Source organism: Hyperoodon ampullatus, assembly GCF_949752795.1.
Source record: "Hyperoodon ampullatus genome assembly, chromosome: 7".
NCBI lineage: Eukaryota > Metazoa > Chordata > Mammalia > Artiodactyla > Ziphiidae > Hyperoodon > Hyperoodon ampullatus.
In genome coordinates this window covers 61,170,787-61,185,765 of record NC_136920.1, presented here as the reverse complement: position 1 = coordinate 61,185,765, position 14,979 = coordinate 61,170,787, and the positions used below count along the sequence as shown (strand labels likewise).

Here is a 14,979-nt window from a genome sequence, read left to right as displayed (position 1 = left end):
GCGTCTTTTCCTTTCTTCAACACCCCTCTTGTATGTTTTTCTCTGTCTTTCCTAATATTTTAACTATAGTGATTTTACCTCCATCCAGATTCTGTATATGATTCATAGCACAGGGCAGAGGGATAGGGAAGCGGTCACAGAGGAGGTCAGACACACACATCATACACAAACGTCTGGAGCCCAGACCCTAGCAACTTCTAGAAACAGCCCACCATTGACTCAGCTGCTATCCTGGCCAGGAACTCACAAGTCAAAAGCACCCTGTCCTCCATACCATTGACCAGCCAACTCTATACTCTTGCTCTGCCCTAGTGAAACAATTTAAGGAGCACACAGAGATAAGATAGGATCTTTGCTTTCAAATACAAAAAGATGTAACTCATCACCTTTGTGTGCAAGGCCCTGCAACAAGCACTGTGGGAGAAGCAGTGATGAATGAGACCTGGTTCCTGCTCCTGGGAGGCACTCACAGTCTGGTAGGACAGACAAGGATGCACCCAACTAATTATAATATGGAGTAAAGCAATATGCCAGATGAGGGCTTCATGCCAAGTACTCTGGAGCATGGGAGAGGAAGGATTACTTCCCACTGTAGGGGAACAAACAAGATTTCTTGGAGGCAACATTTAATCTAGGGCCAGTAGTTCTCAACCAGGAGCAATTCTATTGCCCAGGGCGACTGACAAGTGGCAATAAAAAAAGTTTGGTTGTCACAACTTGGGTGGTGTGGGGCGTGGGGTGGCTGCTATTAGCCTCTAGTGTAGAAAGGCTAGGGATGGTGCTAAACATCCTACAATCTGGCCCAAAACGTCAGCAGTGCTGAGGCTGAGAAACCCTGATTAGGCCTTGGAGGACAAGTAGAATTTTTACAGGCAAAAATGGGAAGCAGAGCGATGCCAGGATGAGGGTTTATCTGGAGCAAAGGCACAGTGATGAGATATTAAGAGCATGTTTGAGATGGCTGCAGCATAGAGTAAGGGAATGCAGGGCAACAAGAACTAGTCAGGCGAGCTAAAGTCAGACTGCAGGAACCCTGGCGGGCAGGTCAGAGTTTAGATTAGTTTAGTAAGTGAAGGTAATTCACTCTTACAGTTTCATCATCTCTAAAACAGAGTTAATAACACCGAGTTCAGAGAGTGGTTGAGAAGTAAATGAAACTGCATATATACTCAGCTGGCACAGGACTTATTACATGGTAGGAATGTTACTTTTCCACCACACTCCCTTTAAAAGGTAGGACTAACGATCAGAGTCGTGCTTTAGCAATTCCAGTATTAGTGCAAAAAGACAAACTTATAGGCAACAATACAATCAAAATCATTGGGGTACAAAGCAAGACATTCTAAGCGCTAAACGAGTGATGTAGACTGTGCTACAGGAGTTAGTACTAAGATGAGAGAGATCAGTGGGGGAAGAAAGCCAGGCAAGGTTCATGAAAAGTGAAGCTGGGGCATTCCAGAGGACACCTAAGACCAATACAGACAGAGCCAGGGGTTGGAGGGAGGGATATAAAAAGTTAATTCCCAGAAAGGAGAACTATCTGAGCAAAGAAAGGCACCTGGAATAAACATGGAATGACTATGACCCAAAGAAGGACAAGAGTCAGATCAGAGTGGTAGGAGGTATGTCTAGAGAGACTTACAGGCTAAGGCCAGGGAATTCCCTGGTGGTCCAGTGGTTAGGACTTGGCACTTTCACTGCCATGGCCCGGCTTCAATCCCTGGCCAGGGAACTAAGATCCCACAGGCCGCACAGCATAGCCAAAGGGAAAAAAAAAAAAAAAAAAAAAAAAAAGGCTAAGGCCAGATTTGAAGGGATGGCGTGCCAGGCACAGGAAGTCAGATGGAATAAGAAAAATAAATTAAAATGTAACTTAGGAAGATCACTGGCAGCATGTACACGTGCTGGTGAAGGAGAAACTAGAGGCAATGGAATACTGGGGGGTGTCTACAGCTATCTGGATACAAAGAAATGAAGCCACAAGCCTCAGGAGGGAATAACAATCATTGTTAGTCATGATGATAACTTCTGAGCATAATGCAGCTACTTATCTTCGTCCAAATTAACCCATGCTGGCCACAGCACTGGCTACGTGTGAGAAGCTCTTAGGGCCCTATATACTGCCCCTCCAGCCCAATTCCTACTGGCCCTCTGGCTATTGCAAGTGGAACTGCCGGCTGCACCCCTTAGGGTTGTTTCCCCAGCCCTGATTCCACCTGGTGCCAGAGTCCATCCTTCCTCAACCCTCACAGCCTCCCAGGACCTAGCATGCTTCTTGGTGGAACAATTTTAAAAAGGTAAAAAACAAGTCAACTTTCACCATGCTGAAGTCAAGCAGACCTGATGACACTACTACAGCATGGCCTTGTTCAAAATCCTCTAGCCTTCCGGATGGGTAGGGGAAAATCAGAAGTTTTCACCTAGACCTTTTTTAAAATAAAGGCATAGGCAGGAGGCTGAGTGAGCTAACAGAGAAGTTGTGGCCCCTAGAAACGTGTGACCCTGCTCTATCACGCGCCATTTCCCTTAACATCAGTTACTCGGGTGAAGACAGAACTAGCTCCTGCAGGGTCCTGGCCCTAGCCGTGTCAGCCAAGCTGCTGGGGGTGGCTCCCAGAGTGAACACTGCGGTGCCCTGGGATGATGAGAGAGCTGATTTGGAATTCTTGCGATACAAGCCAGCCCTCACTATCTGTACCATCACGCTGAGGGAGGAAAAAACATGAATTTAGAACCTATCATGTGCCAGCCCTTGTGCTTGGGGCTTTGAATACATTAAATTCTTACAACAACCCTGCAAAGAGTTACCCTCCTCAAATAGCTGAATAATTGAGGCTCAGAGAGGTGAAGTTACTTGCCTGTATGTCACATAGCCAGTAAGTGGCAAAGCCAGGTTTTGAACACAGGCCTATGTCTATCAAAATGTCGGTATTTTCTGATGAGAACAACAATAATAATAACAACAAAAACTAACTTTTATTGAGCCTGTTCTATATGCTAGGCATTGTACTAAGTGCTTTATATGCATTATTTCATTTAATCTTCACAACAACTTCATGAGGTACCTACTATTATCACTCCACTTTTTTTTTTTTTAACATCTTTACTGGAGTATAATTGCTTTACAATGGTGTGTTAGTTTCTGCTGTATAACAAAGTGAATCAGCTATACATATACATATATCCCCATATCTCCTCCCTCTTGTGTCTCCCTCCCACCCTCCCTATCCCACCCCTCTAGGTGGACACAAAGCACGAGCTGACCTCCCTGTGCTGTGCGGCTGCTTCCCACTAGCTATCTATTTTACATTAGGTAGTGTATATATGTCAATGCCACTCTCTCACTTCTTCCCAGCTTACCCTTCCCCCTCCCACTGTCCTCAAGTCCATTCTCTATGCCTGCATCTTTATTCCTGTCCTGCCCCTAGGTTCTTCAGGACCATGTTTTTTTTTTTTTTTAGATTCCATATATATGTGTTAGCATACGGTATTTGTTTCTCTCTTTCTGACTTACTTCACTCTGTATGACAGACTCTAGGTCCATCCACCTCACTACAAATAACTCAATTTCATTTCTTTTTATGGCTGAGCAATATTCCATTGTATATACGTGCCACATCTTCCTTATCCATTCATCTGTCAGTGGACACTTAGGTTGGTTGCATGTCCTGGCTATTGTAAATAGTGCTGCAATGAACATTGTGGTACATGACTCTTTTTGAACTATGGTTTTCTCAGGGTATATGCCCAGTAGTGGGAATGCTGGGTCGTATGGTAGTTCTATTTTTAGTTTTTTAAGGAACCTCCATACTGTTCTCCATAGTGGCTGTATCAATTTACATTCCCACCAACAGTGCAAGAGAGGTTCCCTTTTCTCCACACCCTCTCCAGCATTTAGTGTTTGTAGATTTTTTGATGATGGCCATTCTGACTGGTGTGAGGTGATACCTCATTGTAGTTTTGATTTGCATTTCTCTAATGATTAGTGATGTTGAGCATCCTTTCATGTGTTTGTTGGCAATCTGTATATCTTCTTTGGAGAAATATCTATCTCGGTCTTCTGCCCATTTTTGGATTGGGTTGTTTGTTTTTTTGACATTAAGCTGCATGAGCTGCTTGTATATTTTGGAGATTAATCCTTTGTCAGTTGCTTCGTTTACAAATATTTTCTCCCATTCTGAGGGTTGTCTTTTCATCTTGTTTATGGTTTCCTTTGCTGTGCAAAAGATTTTAAGTTTCATTAGGTCCCATTTATTTATTTTTGTTTTTATTTCCATTTTTCTAGGAGGTGGGTCAAAACGGATCTTGCTGTGATTTATGTCATAGAATGTTCTGCCTATGTTTTCCTCTAAGAGTTTTATAGTGTCTGGCCTTACATTTAGGTCTTTAATCCATTTTGAGTTTATTTTTGTGCATGGTGTTAGGGAGTGTTCTAATTTCATTCTTTTACATGTAGCTGTCCAGTTTTCCCAGCACCTCTTACTGAAGAGGCTGTCTTTTCTCCACTGTATATTCTTGCCTCCTTTATCAAAAATAAGTTGACCATATGTGTGTGGGTTTATCTCTGGACTTTCTATCCTGTTCCATTGATCTATGTTTCTGTTTTTGTGCCAGTACCATGCTATCTTGATGACTGTAGCTTTGTACTATAGTCTGAAGTATAGTACATATAGAAGTATGTACTATAGTCTGATTCCTCCAGTCCCATTTCTCTTTCTCAAGATTGCTTTGGCTATTCGGGGTCTTTTGTGTTTCCATACAAATTGTGAAATTTTTTGTTCTAGTTCTGCGAAAAATGCCAGTGGTAGTTTGATAGGGATTGCATTGAATCTGTAGATTGCTTTGGGTAGTATAGTCATTTTCACAATGTTGATTCTTCCAATCCAAGAACATGGTATCGCTCTCTATCTGTTTGTATCATCTTTAATTTCTTTCATCAGTGTCTTACAGTTTTCTGCATATAGGTCTTTTGTCTCCTTAGGTAGGTTTATTCCTAGGTATTTTATTCTTTTTGTTGCAATGGTAAATGGGTATCACTCCACTTCTAATAAGGAAACTGAGGCTTAAAGAGATTAAGTAGCTTCTCAAAGTTTCCACAGCTGGTAAAGGGAGAGCCAGGTTTAAACCTGGGTCTGTGTGACTCTGCAGCACAAGCTTTTAACCCTGTGCTATTCTACACCAGACACCACAGACACTAACTGAAGGTTAAGTATATTTTGAAGCTTCCCAGGCTCATACTAACGTACCCATCTCCACCCCGCAAAATGTGTGATCACACCCTTGCATAAGCCTCCCATCTCAGCCTGACAACATGCTTGCTACAGTGATATTGGTCAGTCATTCCACACACGAACATTAAAATACAATTGTCAGGGACTTCCCTGGTGGCGCAGTGGTTAAGAATCTGCCTGCCAGCGTACGGTACACAGGTTCGAGCCCTGGTCCAGGAAGATCCCACATGCCACGGAGCAGTTAAGTCCATATGCCACAACTACTGAGCCTGCACTCGAGAGCCCATGAGCCACAACACTGAAGCCTGTGTGCCTAGAGCCTGTGCTCCGCAACAAGAGAAGCCACCACAATGAGAAGCCCGCGCACCACAACGAAGAGTAGCCCCTGCTCGCCACAACTAGAGGAAGCCCGCGTGCAGCAATGAAGACCCAGTGCAGCCAAAAATAAATAAATTAATTTAAAAATAGATATACAATCGTCAGATGTAGGTAGCTTTCCTGGAAATATAGAGGAAACAGAAAGGTGGCAATAAGTAGCATTCACTGAGCCTGAATTGTGTGTCAATGCTATTCTGGGAACATTTTTCTTAATTAACATATGATGAAATTAACTGTGGTGGAGGGCACAGGGGGAATATGGTCCTATGAGTTTTAGTACCTATGTAGATTCTTATAACTGCTCCACAATCCAGACATGAGACAGTTCCATTACCAAAAAACACTCCCTCATGCTGTCCCTTTGTAATCAAACCCTCCTCACACCCCCCAACCCTTGGTAACCACTGATCTGGCCTCCATCCCTATAGATTTACCTTTCTTAGAATGTCATTAGATGTTATCATATAGTATGTAACTATCTGAGATGGTTTCCTTCACTCAGAGTAACGCCTTTGAGATTCATCTATGCCGTGCACATCAGTAGCTCATTCCTCTTATTGCTGAGTAGTTTTCCATAGTTTGTTTTATCCACTCACACACTGAAGGACATCTGATTTGTGTCCAGTTTTTGGTGATAATGAGTAAAGCTGCTATAAACATTTGTGTACAGGTTTTAATACAAATATAAATTTTCTTTTATCTATAGGGGTAAATACCTAGAAGTAGAACTGCTGAGATATGTATTAAATTGTGTTCAGCTTTATAAGAAACTCTGTAAGAGTTCTAGTGGCTCTTCCTCCTCACATGGTATTTGGTTTTGACTACTTTTTAATTTTACCCATCCAAAAATAGTGATATCTCATTGTGGGGTTTTTTTTTTGGCTGCACCAGGTCTTAGTTGCGGCATGCGGGATCTTTAGTTGTGGCATGCAAACTTTTAGTTGAGGCATGCATGAGGGATCTAGTTCCCCAGCCAAGGATCGAACCCAGGCCCCCTGCATTGGGAGCACAGAGTCTTACTCACTGGACCACCAAGGAAGTCCCTCAATGTGGTTTTAATTTGTACGTCCCTACTAGCTAATGATATTGAGCATTTTTTCATATGCTTATTTGCCATGCATATATCTTCTCTGAAGAAGTGTCTGCTCAAATCTTGTCTCATTTTTTATTGAGTTGCTTGTTTTCTATTGATGAGTTTTGAGAGTTCTTTATTTGGACTGGGAACTTTTAACAGCACTTTTCTCACTTAATCCTGATAGCAACGCTGCAAGAGTAGGAATCATTAACCACCATTTTACCCTAAGAAAACCAAAGGGAAGTCACTAAACTACTATAACCTGATCACAGTTCTGCCTAATTTCAAAGTTTACTTATCACTTAATCAACTATGACATACGTATTACTAGAATGCAAGCTCTGTTAAAGCAGGGATCTTATCTGCTTTGTTCATCATGGAATCTATAGCCCTACAACAGTGCCTCACACATAACAGGTATTCAATAAGAATTTGTTTAATGGCTGAACAAATGTCCTTTATTTTCCACGTAGGCTCCACAGAAGAAAATAAAACTGCTCTCAAACTGTCTGGTCCAGTCAAGGACACAGTGGTTTTAGGAAGGCTCTTGTCTGCCCACCTCAGACTATCAGGACAGGCTGAAGTGCCATCCCACTGCTGCAAATCCTTTGCCCAGAGGCAGTATCCCCACCAGAGGTCTCAGTAGAACACAGGTCATGAATTCCCACACTGCCAGGCTGGTAGAACTCCCTGTCAGCTTTGCAAGGAGGACACCAGCACCAATAGTGCCATCTTGCTCATCTGAAGGGCCCACAATCCATAGCCTCTGCTACCTAGGACAAAAGCATGCAAAGATGACACTTGAGAAGTCAAATTGGCTTCCCCACACACAAATGACTATATATTTTCTATAAAATGGCTGCTGAGTCTCAGTTTACCAAAAGTCTAATTTCATAGCTTACAGCAGAGATAGAAAGATCAGAAATGAGAATGAATCAAAGAAGAGATAGAAAACTATAAAAAGAAATCACAACAATGCATACAGGAATGTAAGCACTGGGGTAACAGTGCAAGAGGCCCTGAAGACATGCTTTGAATAATCCAAAGAAAGTAACAATCTGTTCACAGTAATCTGTAAGAAGGAAAACTTACTTCGAAAATGGCTAAAATTTTTAAATATCTAGAAATGAGGTTATAGTTCAGTTATCTGAAAAACTTACTGATATGAGGCTGAATAAATGAGGCCTTAATAGAGTATCCCAGCAGACTTCTACTAGGGTCCTTGGGTAATCAGCAATTCTTTTAAGTGGGACATAAAAATCTCAGGTCCTTGATGGCCAGCACAACCAGGGTTTCATCTCTGGTGTCTCAGCATCCATAATCCAATATTCCAAGCTCTGAGCTGCCCACCCAATGGTCTAGTTAGATCATGAACTCCATATATGTTGAGACTGACTTAAACACATACACTTTGCTACCATGACTTTCTCTTTCAAAGAGAAAGTAGGTTGTGAATGATCATGAGACCCCAGACTGGCAGGCCCCTCTGCCCACCAGAGGCCTAGAGTGTAGGGAGAGCAGCTGAAGCCAAGGCAGGCAGAAGCTACACTGAAAAAGAACAGCTCACCACTGGCACAGGGAAAAGCAGGGTGACAGCTTTTGTGTTATTTTAGAACAGTTTGTGCTGATGAGCTTTTTGTTGTGGTACATTCCTCTAAAAAGAACATTTTCTTCCTCCCTTCATTGACGAAGTAATTCAGCAGAAAGTGAAAAAAGAAGGAGGAGCGGATGACAAAGATATCCAGGAATTTGTGGATCTTGGATCGTATCACCTTCTTGACTGTGGTGCCACGCATCTCCCAGTCCTGTGGTCAGGAAACCTCTAGGCCTCCCTCACCATCAGGAACATGGCTCTATTCCCAGCACAGACAAATAAAATGTGGGTCCTGTGAGGGTCAGTGACACATCTAGATGTGACCAAAAGTTCGGATAGTTTCATCATGGCTGTTGGCCTTGCTTAAGAACCTACAGCTGCCAGGTTCAGCAAGTATACATATCTCAGCCTGGTTGCCTGGGTCCCCTTTCCTTGCCAGGCTTTTGTCCTGCAGTTTTCTCCCACAGTCACTCTGTGTGACCAAACCTACCCTCCACGCTTCTTACTAGCTCCACATCTTTGCTCACACTGCTTCCTGCTGCTCAGGCTGCCCCACCCCTTCCACTCTCTCCCAATTCTACGTTTCCTCCAGGAAGTCTATTTTTCTCCTCTTATAAGTTCCTTAGACATTATCTAGTTCAACCTGATACAAGGATCCCCTCTGCTGACCAATCAGTGGAGTGCTGTGTTCTACTTTCCCATCTTCAGTGACAGGGAGTTCACTACCAACCAAGGAAGCTTCTTCTATGACGAGAGAGCGCTGTGAGGTGAGTCTTTATTCCAGAAGAATATGCCTATATTTTACTTTCCCCACGGTGGTCCTGGTTCTGCCCTTAGCATAAGAGAAACAATACTGCAGTACTTAACAGCATAGGCTTTGAAATCAGGTCTGTTCTCCTACCCAGCGTGTCCTTGAACAAAATGCTTAACCTTTCCAAAGTTCCAGTCCTTGAAGGTAATACCAACTTCCTAAGGCTATTAACAAAGTTAAAAAAGTAACTATGCAAAGAGCTTAACACTGTGCCTGGCACAGAGTAAGGATTTCATTGTTATCATCGTCATCATTTAAGTCTGATTCCTCTACTTCTATTGCATTTGAAGATAGAAATTGTATTATCTGAATCTTTTCTTTTCCAGGCTAAAGTTTCTTCACTAGACTGTAAATTATATGAGGACAGATGTATCTCTATGTAATTATGTGTATTTGCTGCCACATCCCCACATCTAGAACAGTGCCTGGCACACATAATAGATAGTTATAAACACTGAATTGTATTGAATGCTGTCCGCTTCAGAGTTTCCATACCCTTCATCATTCACGTCACTCCTCTCTTTCACTGTTTCAAATGTTTTTGGCAACGTGAAATCCAAAGTTGAATTCACAACTTAAAGGTGGGCTAACCAGAGGAGGAGAGACTAGATTAGCCCCTCCCTCATGACATACACCATATTGCTACTAAAAGCTGGCATAACTTGCCAGCTTCACCCCATTGCTGGCTCAGGTGGAGCTTGAAAACAACTGAAACTTTTCAATCTTTTCACACATGATGACTTTGTGCTCTGGGCTCTGTGAAATTGGAGCTGCAGTCATGCCAAACGGTGAAACAATAACAGAGCTTTTTCCACCTAGAGATTCCTCTCGCTCTTACTATCTGGACCACTCAACTGGCTCCCAGCAACTGCAGCCTGGAATTCAGAATGATCTTTCTAGGAACCTTTGTTTCTTCCTCACAAATAGAGTATACGCTTCCAAAGGGCAAGATCTGACTGTCTTGCCTTCTCTTCCACATGCCAGCACAGGGCTGAGCACAGAGTAAGGCCAGATGGATGCCCTCCATCTACAGCAGGATTACAGTAAGGATTCAGGGAAACTGTACAGACGAGCCTCAGGGCTCCCTCTCCTCTCAAACAGCACAGCTCGGTCGGTGTTGTGCTTCTAGCCGGTATGCAAACAGGAGCCAGTCCAGGCACAGGCACAGATGTAAGGCCTGCACTCTGGCAGGCCGGCTCCTAGAGGCTGCTCTGCTGAGAATCACCTTCCCTGATAGGGATGCATTCCTAGAGGACAAGCCAATATCAAGAACACCACTCCTCAGGGAACAGCCTGTCTAGACAGCTTCAGGGACTGTTCACACAGGAAGAGAAGAGAGCCACACAGGGTGAGGGAGCTCACCTCATCACTTTCTTCCACATCCACGTCACCATTGGCATCATCATCCATCAGCTTGTGGATGCTGCGGACTGCATCAAAGCTGAGCTTCTCATCCTCACTGTGGCACAGGGGCTTGTCAATCCGGCAAAACTCTGTACAGGAAAAGCAAGAGACAACATTACTGGGGGCGGCCACCCAGCTCTATTACCTACCTGTCTCACAGTCCCTGGCTTCTAGCACCTGACTCCTCACACAGCCACTTAACAGACTATTTGTACAGTGATAAAAGTATTTCATATTAACTGCCTTCCCTATTTAGGGTCAATGCTTTATTATCCGAATAGTTCCTTGGCAGGGAAGTCAAGCATAGGACTAGGAATACACTGGGATCTACACAAAGAACATGAATAAATAACTCACAAGGAAAAAAAATACAAGTGAGAGAAAATACAAATAGCTGATGAACACAGGAAAAGGTCTCACTAGTAATCAAAGCAATACATATTCAAATGAAACATCGTTTTTAGTCAATAAATAAATGTGAATTAATACAATCTTTCTAGAAATAGGAAAACAGGCCATTTGTTCCAAGGCCAGAGTACTACATAGTTTTCCTTTTTGTTCACTTTGTCACTGCCTGTACATATAATGCCAGCCACGGGCTAACTGAGGAAACCCTTCACATCTTATGCCTTCTCCAGGACAGCTACATTCAGCAAGTATCTGTTAGACATCTAAGGTCCTGAGCACATCTGACACAACAGCATGGAGGTCTGGAGTGAAACTTCCTCCACCCACCACCATACAGTCATACAGCAACAAAACCAGCACAAGAGCCTAGCCCACCCAGTCTCTTTCATGACACCTAATCCTCTCTTATGAACCAGGAAAACACCTAGCCTGATCAAGGCACATAGCAGAAAGAGCCTGGAATCTAGTCATAGCTCTACCATGTGGCTCTAAGGAGGTCACTTCCCTTCTTCAGGCTTCAAGTTCACTATTTGAAATAGACATTTTAACTAAAGTTTCTGGTATTTCTTCCAATTCCTAGAGTATAAAATTCCTCTTGCCTTTAGACCTTGATCTTTCTAGGCAAAATACTCTTCAGATCACCCCCAAAGAAGACAGAAGAAAAACCGTGACCTCCCAGATAACGGAAGCAGTCACAGAAGAGAAAGCAAGGACAGGGTGAAGAAGCTGTGGCTGTGAAGCCTTCTAGAAGGCCCTGATCAGAGACCGGAAACACTCTAATCCATCTAATCATTTACTTGTCTGCTGGTGAGAAACAGAGACAGGATTGGACAGGTCCCCTCTCTATCGCTTGCTATTTGCTCAAATCCTTTTCAAAATGAGGAGGGGTATAAATATTAAATTTTTTAAGTCCCAGATGTGACTCAATAAAAATAATGTTGGATACTGAAGCTCACAGATGTTAACGGATGTGCCCAAAGTCAAAGGCCGCTGAAGAGGCACAGCAAGAGCCCAGGTCTGGGGGCTTCCCTGGTGGCGCAGTGGTTGAGAGTCCGCCTGCCAATGCAAGGGACATGGGTTTGTGTCCCGGTCCAGGAAGATCCCACATGCTGCGGAGCGGCTGGGCCCGTGAGCCATGGCCGCTGAGCCTGTGCGTCTGGAGCCTGTGCTCCGCAACGGGAGAGGCCACAACAGTGAGAGGCCCCCGTACCACAGAAAAAAAAAAAAAAAAAAAAGAGCCCAGGTCTGCTGACTCGCAGGCCAGCACTTCACCTGACTGCCTTTATGCCAAGGTAACCAGACAGCTTTAGTTTCATCTTCTGGAAGCCACGGACCGTAATGCTGGTAGGAAGCAGACTGAAGAAATGGCTTTATAAAAGAAAAATGTAGATAAATAGTATGCATACAAAAGAAATAAGTACCTCCATGGACCCTTATGTTCCTCTACCTTTGTCCTGGCAAGGTGGAGTGGAAAATGGAGGGTGGGGTAAAGGGGTGGTGGGTATTGAGGAAAAGAGTAGAAAATAGCCAAAAATTAAGGCATTGTTTCTCAGTTTCCTCACCAACGAGAGCTCTTGGCATGATTGCTTCATTCATGGACTCCTATCCACAAATTACCTATCCCCAAAAAATTGCAGTAAGTAATGACTAGTTCATAGATGAAGCACACAGCACTGAGATCAGCATAACCAACATAACACTTTCCTTCCCTTATTCCTGTTTCTGTATTACTCAAAGGCACATATAATTGCCTATAAGAGCTTTTTGATCAGCATATGATATGCCCATTTAAACAACATTTATTGAGTACTCTTCATATATCAGGGTCTATAATCAGCACAGGGTATAAAGAGATGAATCAGACCTCATCTTTGCTCTCAAGGAGCTCAATTATAAAAGTGGGGGAGATAAGCAATTAAAACACTATGTGCTAAGTGCCATAATAGAAAGAATTGAGGTTATGCTAGGGGTCAGCAACTTCTGTAAAAAGCCAGACAGTAAACATTCAGGATTTATGGGCCATATCGTCTCTGTTGCAGCTACTTAACTATGTCATTGAGCACAAAAACAGCCACAGACAAAACATGAGTGAGAGAACTTAGCTGTGTTCCAACAAAATTTTATTTACAAAAACAGGTGGTGGGTTGGATTTGGCCCTTGGACCATACTTTGCTGACCCCTTTTCTAGAGCTCCATAGGTAGCACACCTGAAGCACATCAGATCGACAGATTTCTGACCCAAAACAAAGAAACCTAATCTTTTCATTAGCAGGTATTCACCCACAGGATGAACCTAAGTAAAGTACTTCTATTAGGCTTTTAAAAAATAATGGGAATAGTTTACCAAGCTCTAGGGACTGGGGTCTCCAGACTGGACACAATTGGCCTACAGCAGGTCCAAGAAATTTGGGCTTCAAGCATCAGGCTCTAGTTTGTAACCTGATCAGACAGATAGGTGATCTTTGCTGCTGGCATCATCTGGCATAGAGAAGGATTAAAGGGATTGAGGATAAGGGAGTACAAAATCTTGATGTCCCACATGGCCATAGAATCCTGTCCAGAAAAATCATGTTAGCCAAAATTCACAAATAATTCCTTCAATGAAGCATTTTCTAGGCTGTCTCTCTCTCCTTCCTGAGACCTTTTCTACCTTCTCTTAATACATTCCAATCTGTCAAGGTTTCCCAGACCCATCCGGAAATTACCTTAAAAGATCCACCCATTTTAGCAACACATTATTACTGCAATGAAAGAGCCCTGCACTTGGAGTCAGAACACATGTGTCAAAATCCCAGCTTCATCAGTTACAACCATACGATATTGGACAAGTTGTTTAACTTCTCTGAGCCTCCAATATCTCATTTGCAAAATAAGGATAATTAACTCTGCTGCATAGGGTTTTTGTGAGAGTTAAGCAAGACCACATTTGTTAAAACACCTAGCATAGGGCCTGCATGCAGCTGACATTTAATACATTTGTAGTCTCCCTTTTTCCTCCCAGAGCAGCAAGTGAACAGTTCCAATCTTTTGCTAACTTCAGCCACTTTCCCTCTAAGACCATAAAGAATCAAACACAGGCGGTACAGTCCAATCACATTGCTCAGACAAATGTTCTAGGTGAGCTGGCAAGCAACTCTGACAATAGCCTGTCTTCCCACAGCATTTATATGTCTATCACTGGTAACATTTATCATACTGTGTTGTAGAAGTCTATTTAATTTGTCTTCCCCATAAGAGCTTGGGACTATGTACCCAGCAGCAAGAAAAGACCAGGTTCTTGGTAGATGCTCAGTAAATGTTTTTTGAATGAATAACTAAATATCAGCTCTACAATTATGTATGGGATTTCTATAGGCAGAAAAGAGAATTTTAGGTAGAGAGAATAGCATAGGACCAAGTTTTAATTTTTTTGGTCTCAGGACTCCTTTTTACACTTAAAAATTGAAAATCCCTTGGGCTTCCCTGGTGGCGCAGTGGTTGAGCGTCCGCCTGCCGATACAGGGGACACAGGTTCGTGCCCCGGTCCGGGAAGATCCCACATGCCACGGAGAGGCTGGGCCCGTGAGCCATGGCCGCTGGGCCTGCACGTCCGGAGCCTGTGCTCTGCAAAGGGAGAGGCCACAACAGTGAGAGGCCCACGTACCGCAAAACAAAAAAAAAATTGAAAATCCCAAAACTGTTTGATATTTACTATATTAGAAATTACAACATAAATTCTAATATTTAGTAATTAATTCATTTTAAAACAATAAAATCTCATATACATTAATATAAACATGTTTTTATGAAAAATAATTGTTTTCTGCAAAAAAATTCATGAGGAGAGTGGTATTGTTACACATTTTTGTAAATCTTTTTAATGTCTGACTTGATAGAAAATAGCTGTTACAGCCTTATTATATCTGTTTTCACATTCAAGGTGTTGTTTTGATTGAAGATCAAAACATAGATATGCAGTTGGAAAATGCAGGAGTATTTTAATAACCTTTCAGATAATTGTGGTCATTCTTCTCTGATACTTCACCAAAACTCAACAAGTAGTAAGTTTATTAAAGGTTAGTTACAAAGTGAAATCTGA

General features: G+C 42.7%; 1 protein-coding gene across 8 annotated transcripts in view; it reads right to left on the bottom strand.

The window, feature by feature from the left end:
- STIM1 (stromal interaction molecule 1) overlaps nucleotides 1-14,979 on the bottom strand; it is a gene marked incomplete at both ends in the record, with an annotated part of 189,758 nt that overhangs the window by 68,995 nt on the left and 105,784 nt on the right. For 7 of the 8 annotated variants that reach the window (XM_079708330.1, XM_079708327.1, XM_079708329.1 and 4 more), the window contains one exon: nucleotides 10,452-10,582. The exons of the other annotated variant lie outside the window; for it this stretch is intronic. In XM_079708330.1, coding sequence (XP_079564456.1) covers nucleotides 10,452-10,582 — 131 coding nt within the window. The remainder of the gene's footprint in view (nucleotides 1-10,451; nucleotides 10,583-14,979) is intronic. 8 annotated transcript variants of the gene reach the window in all.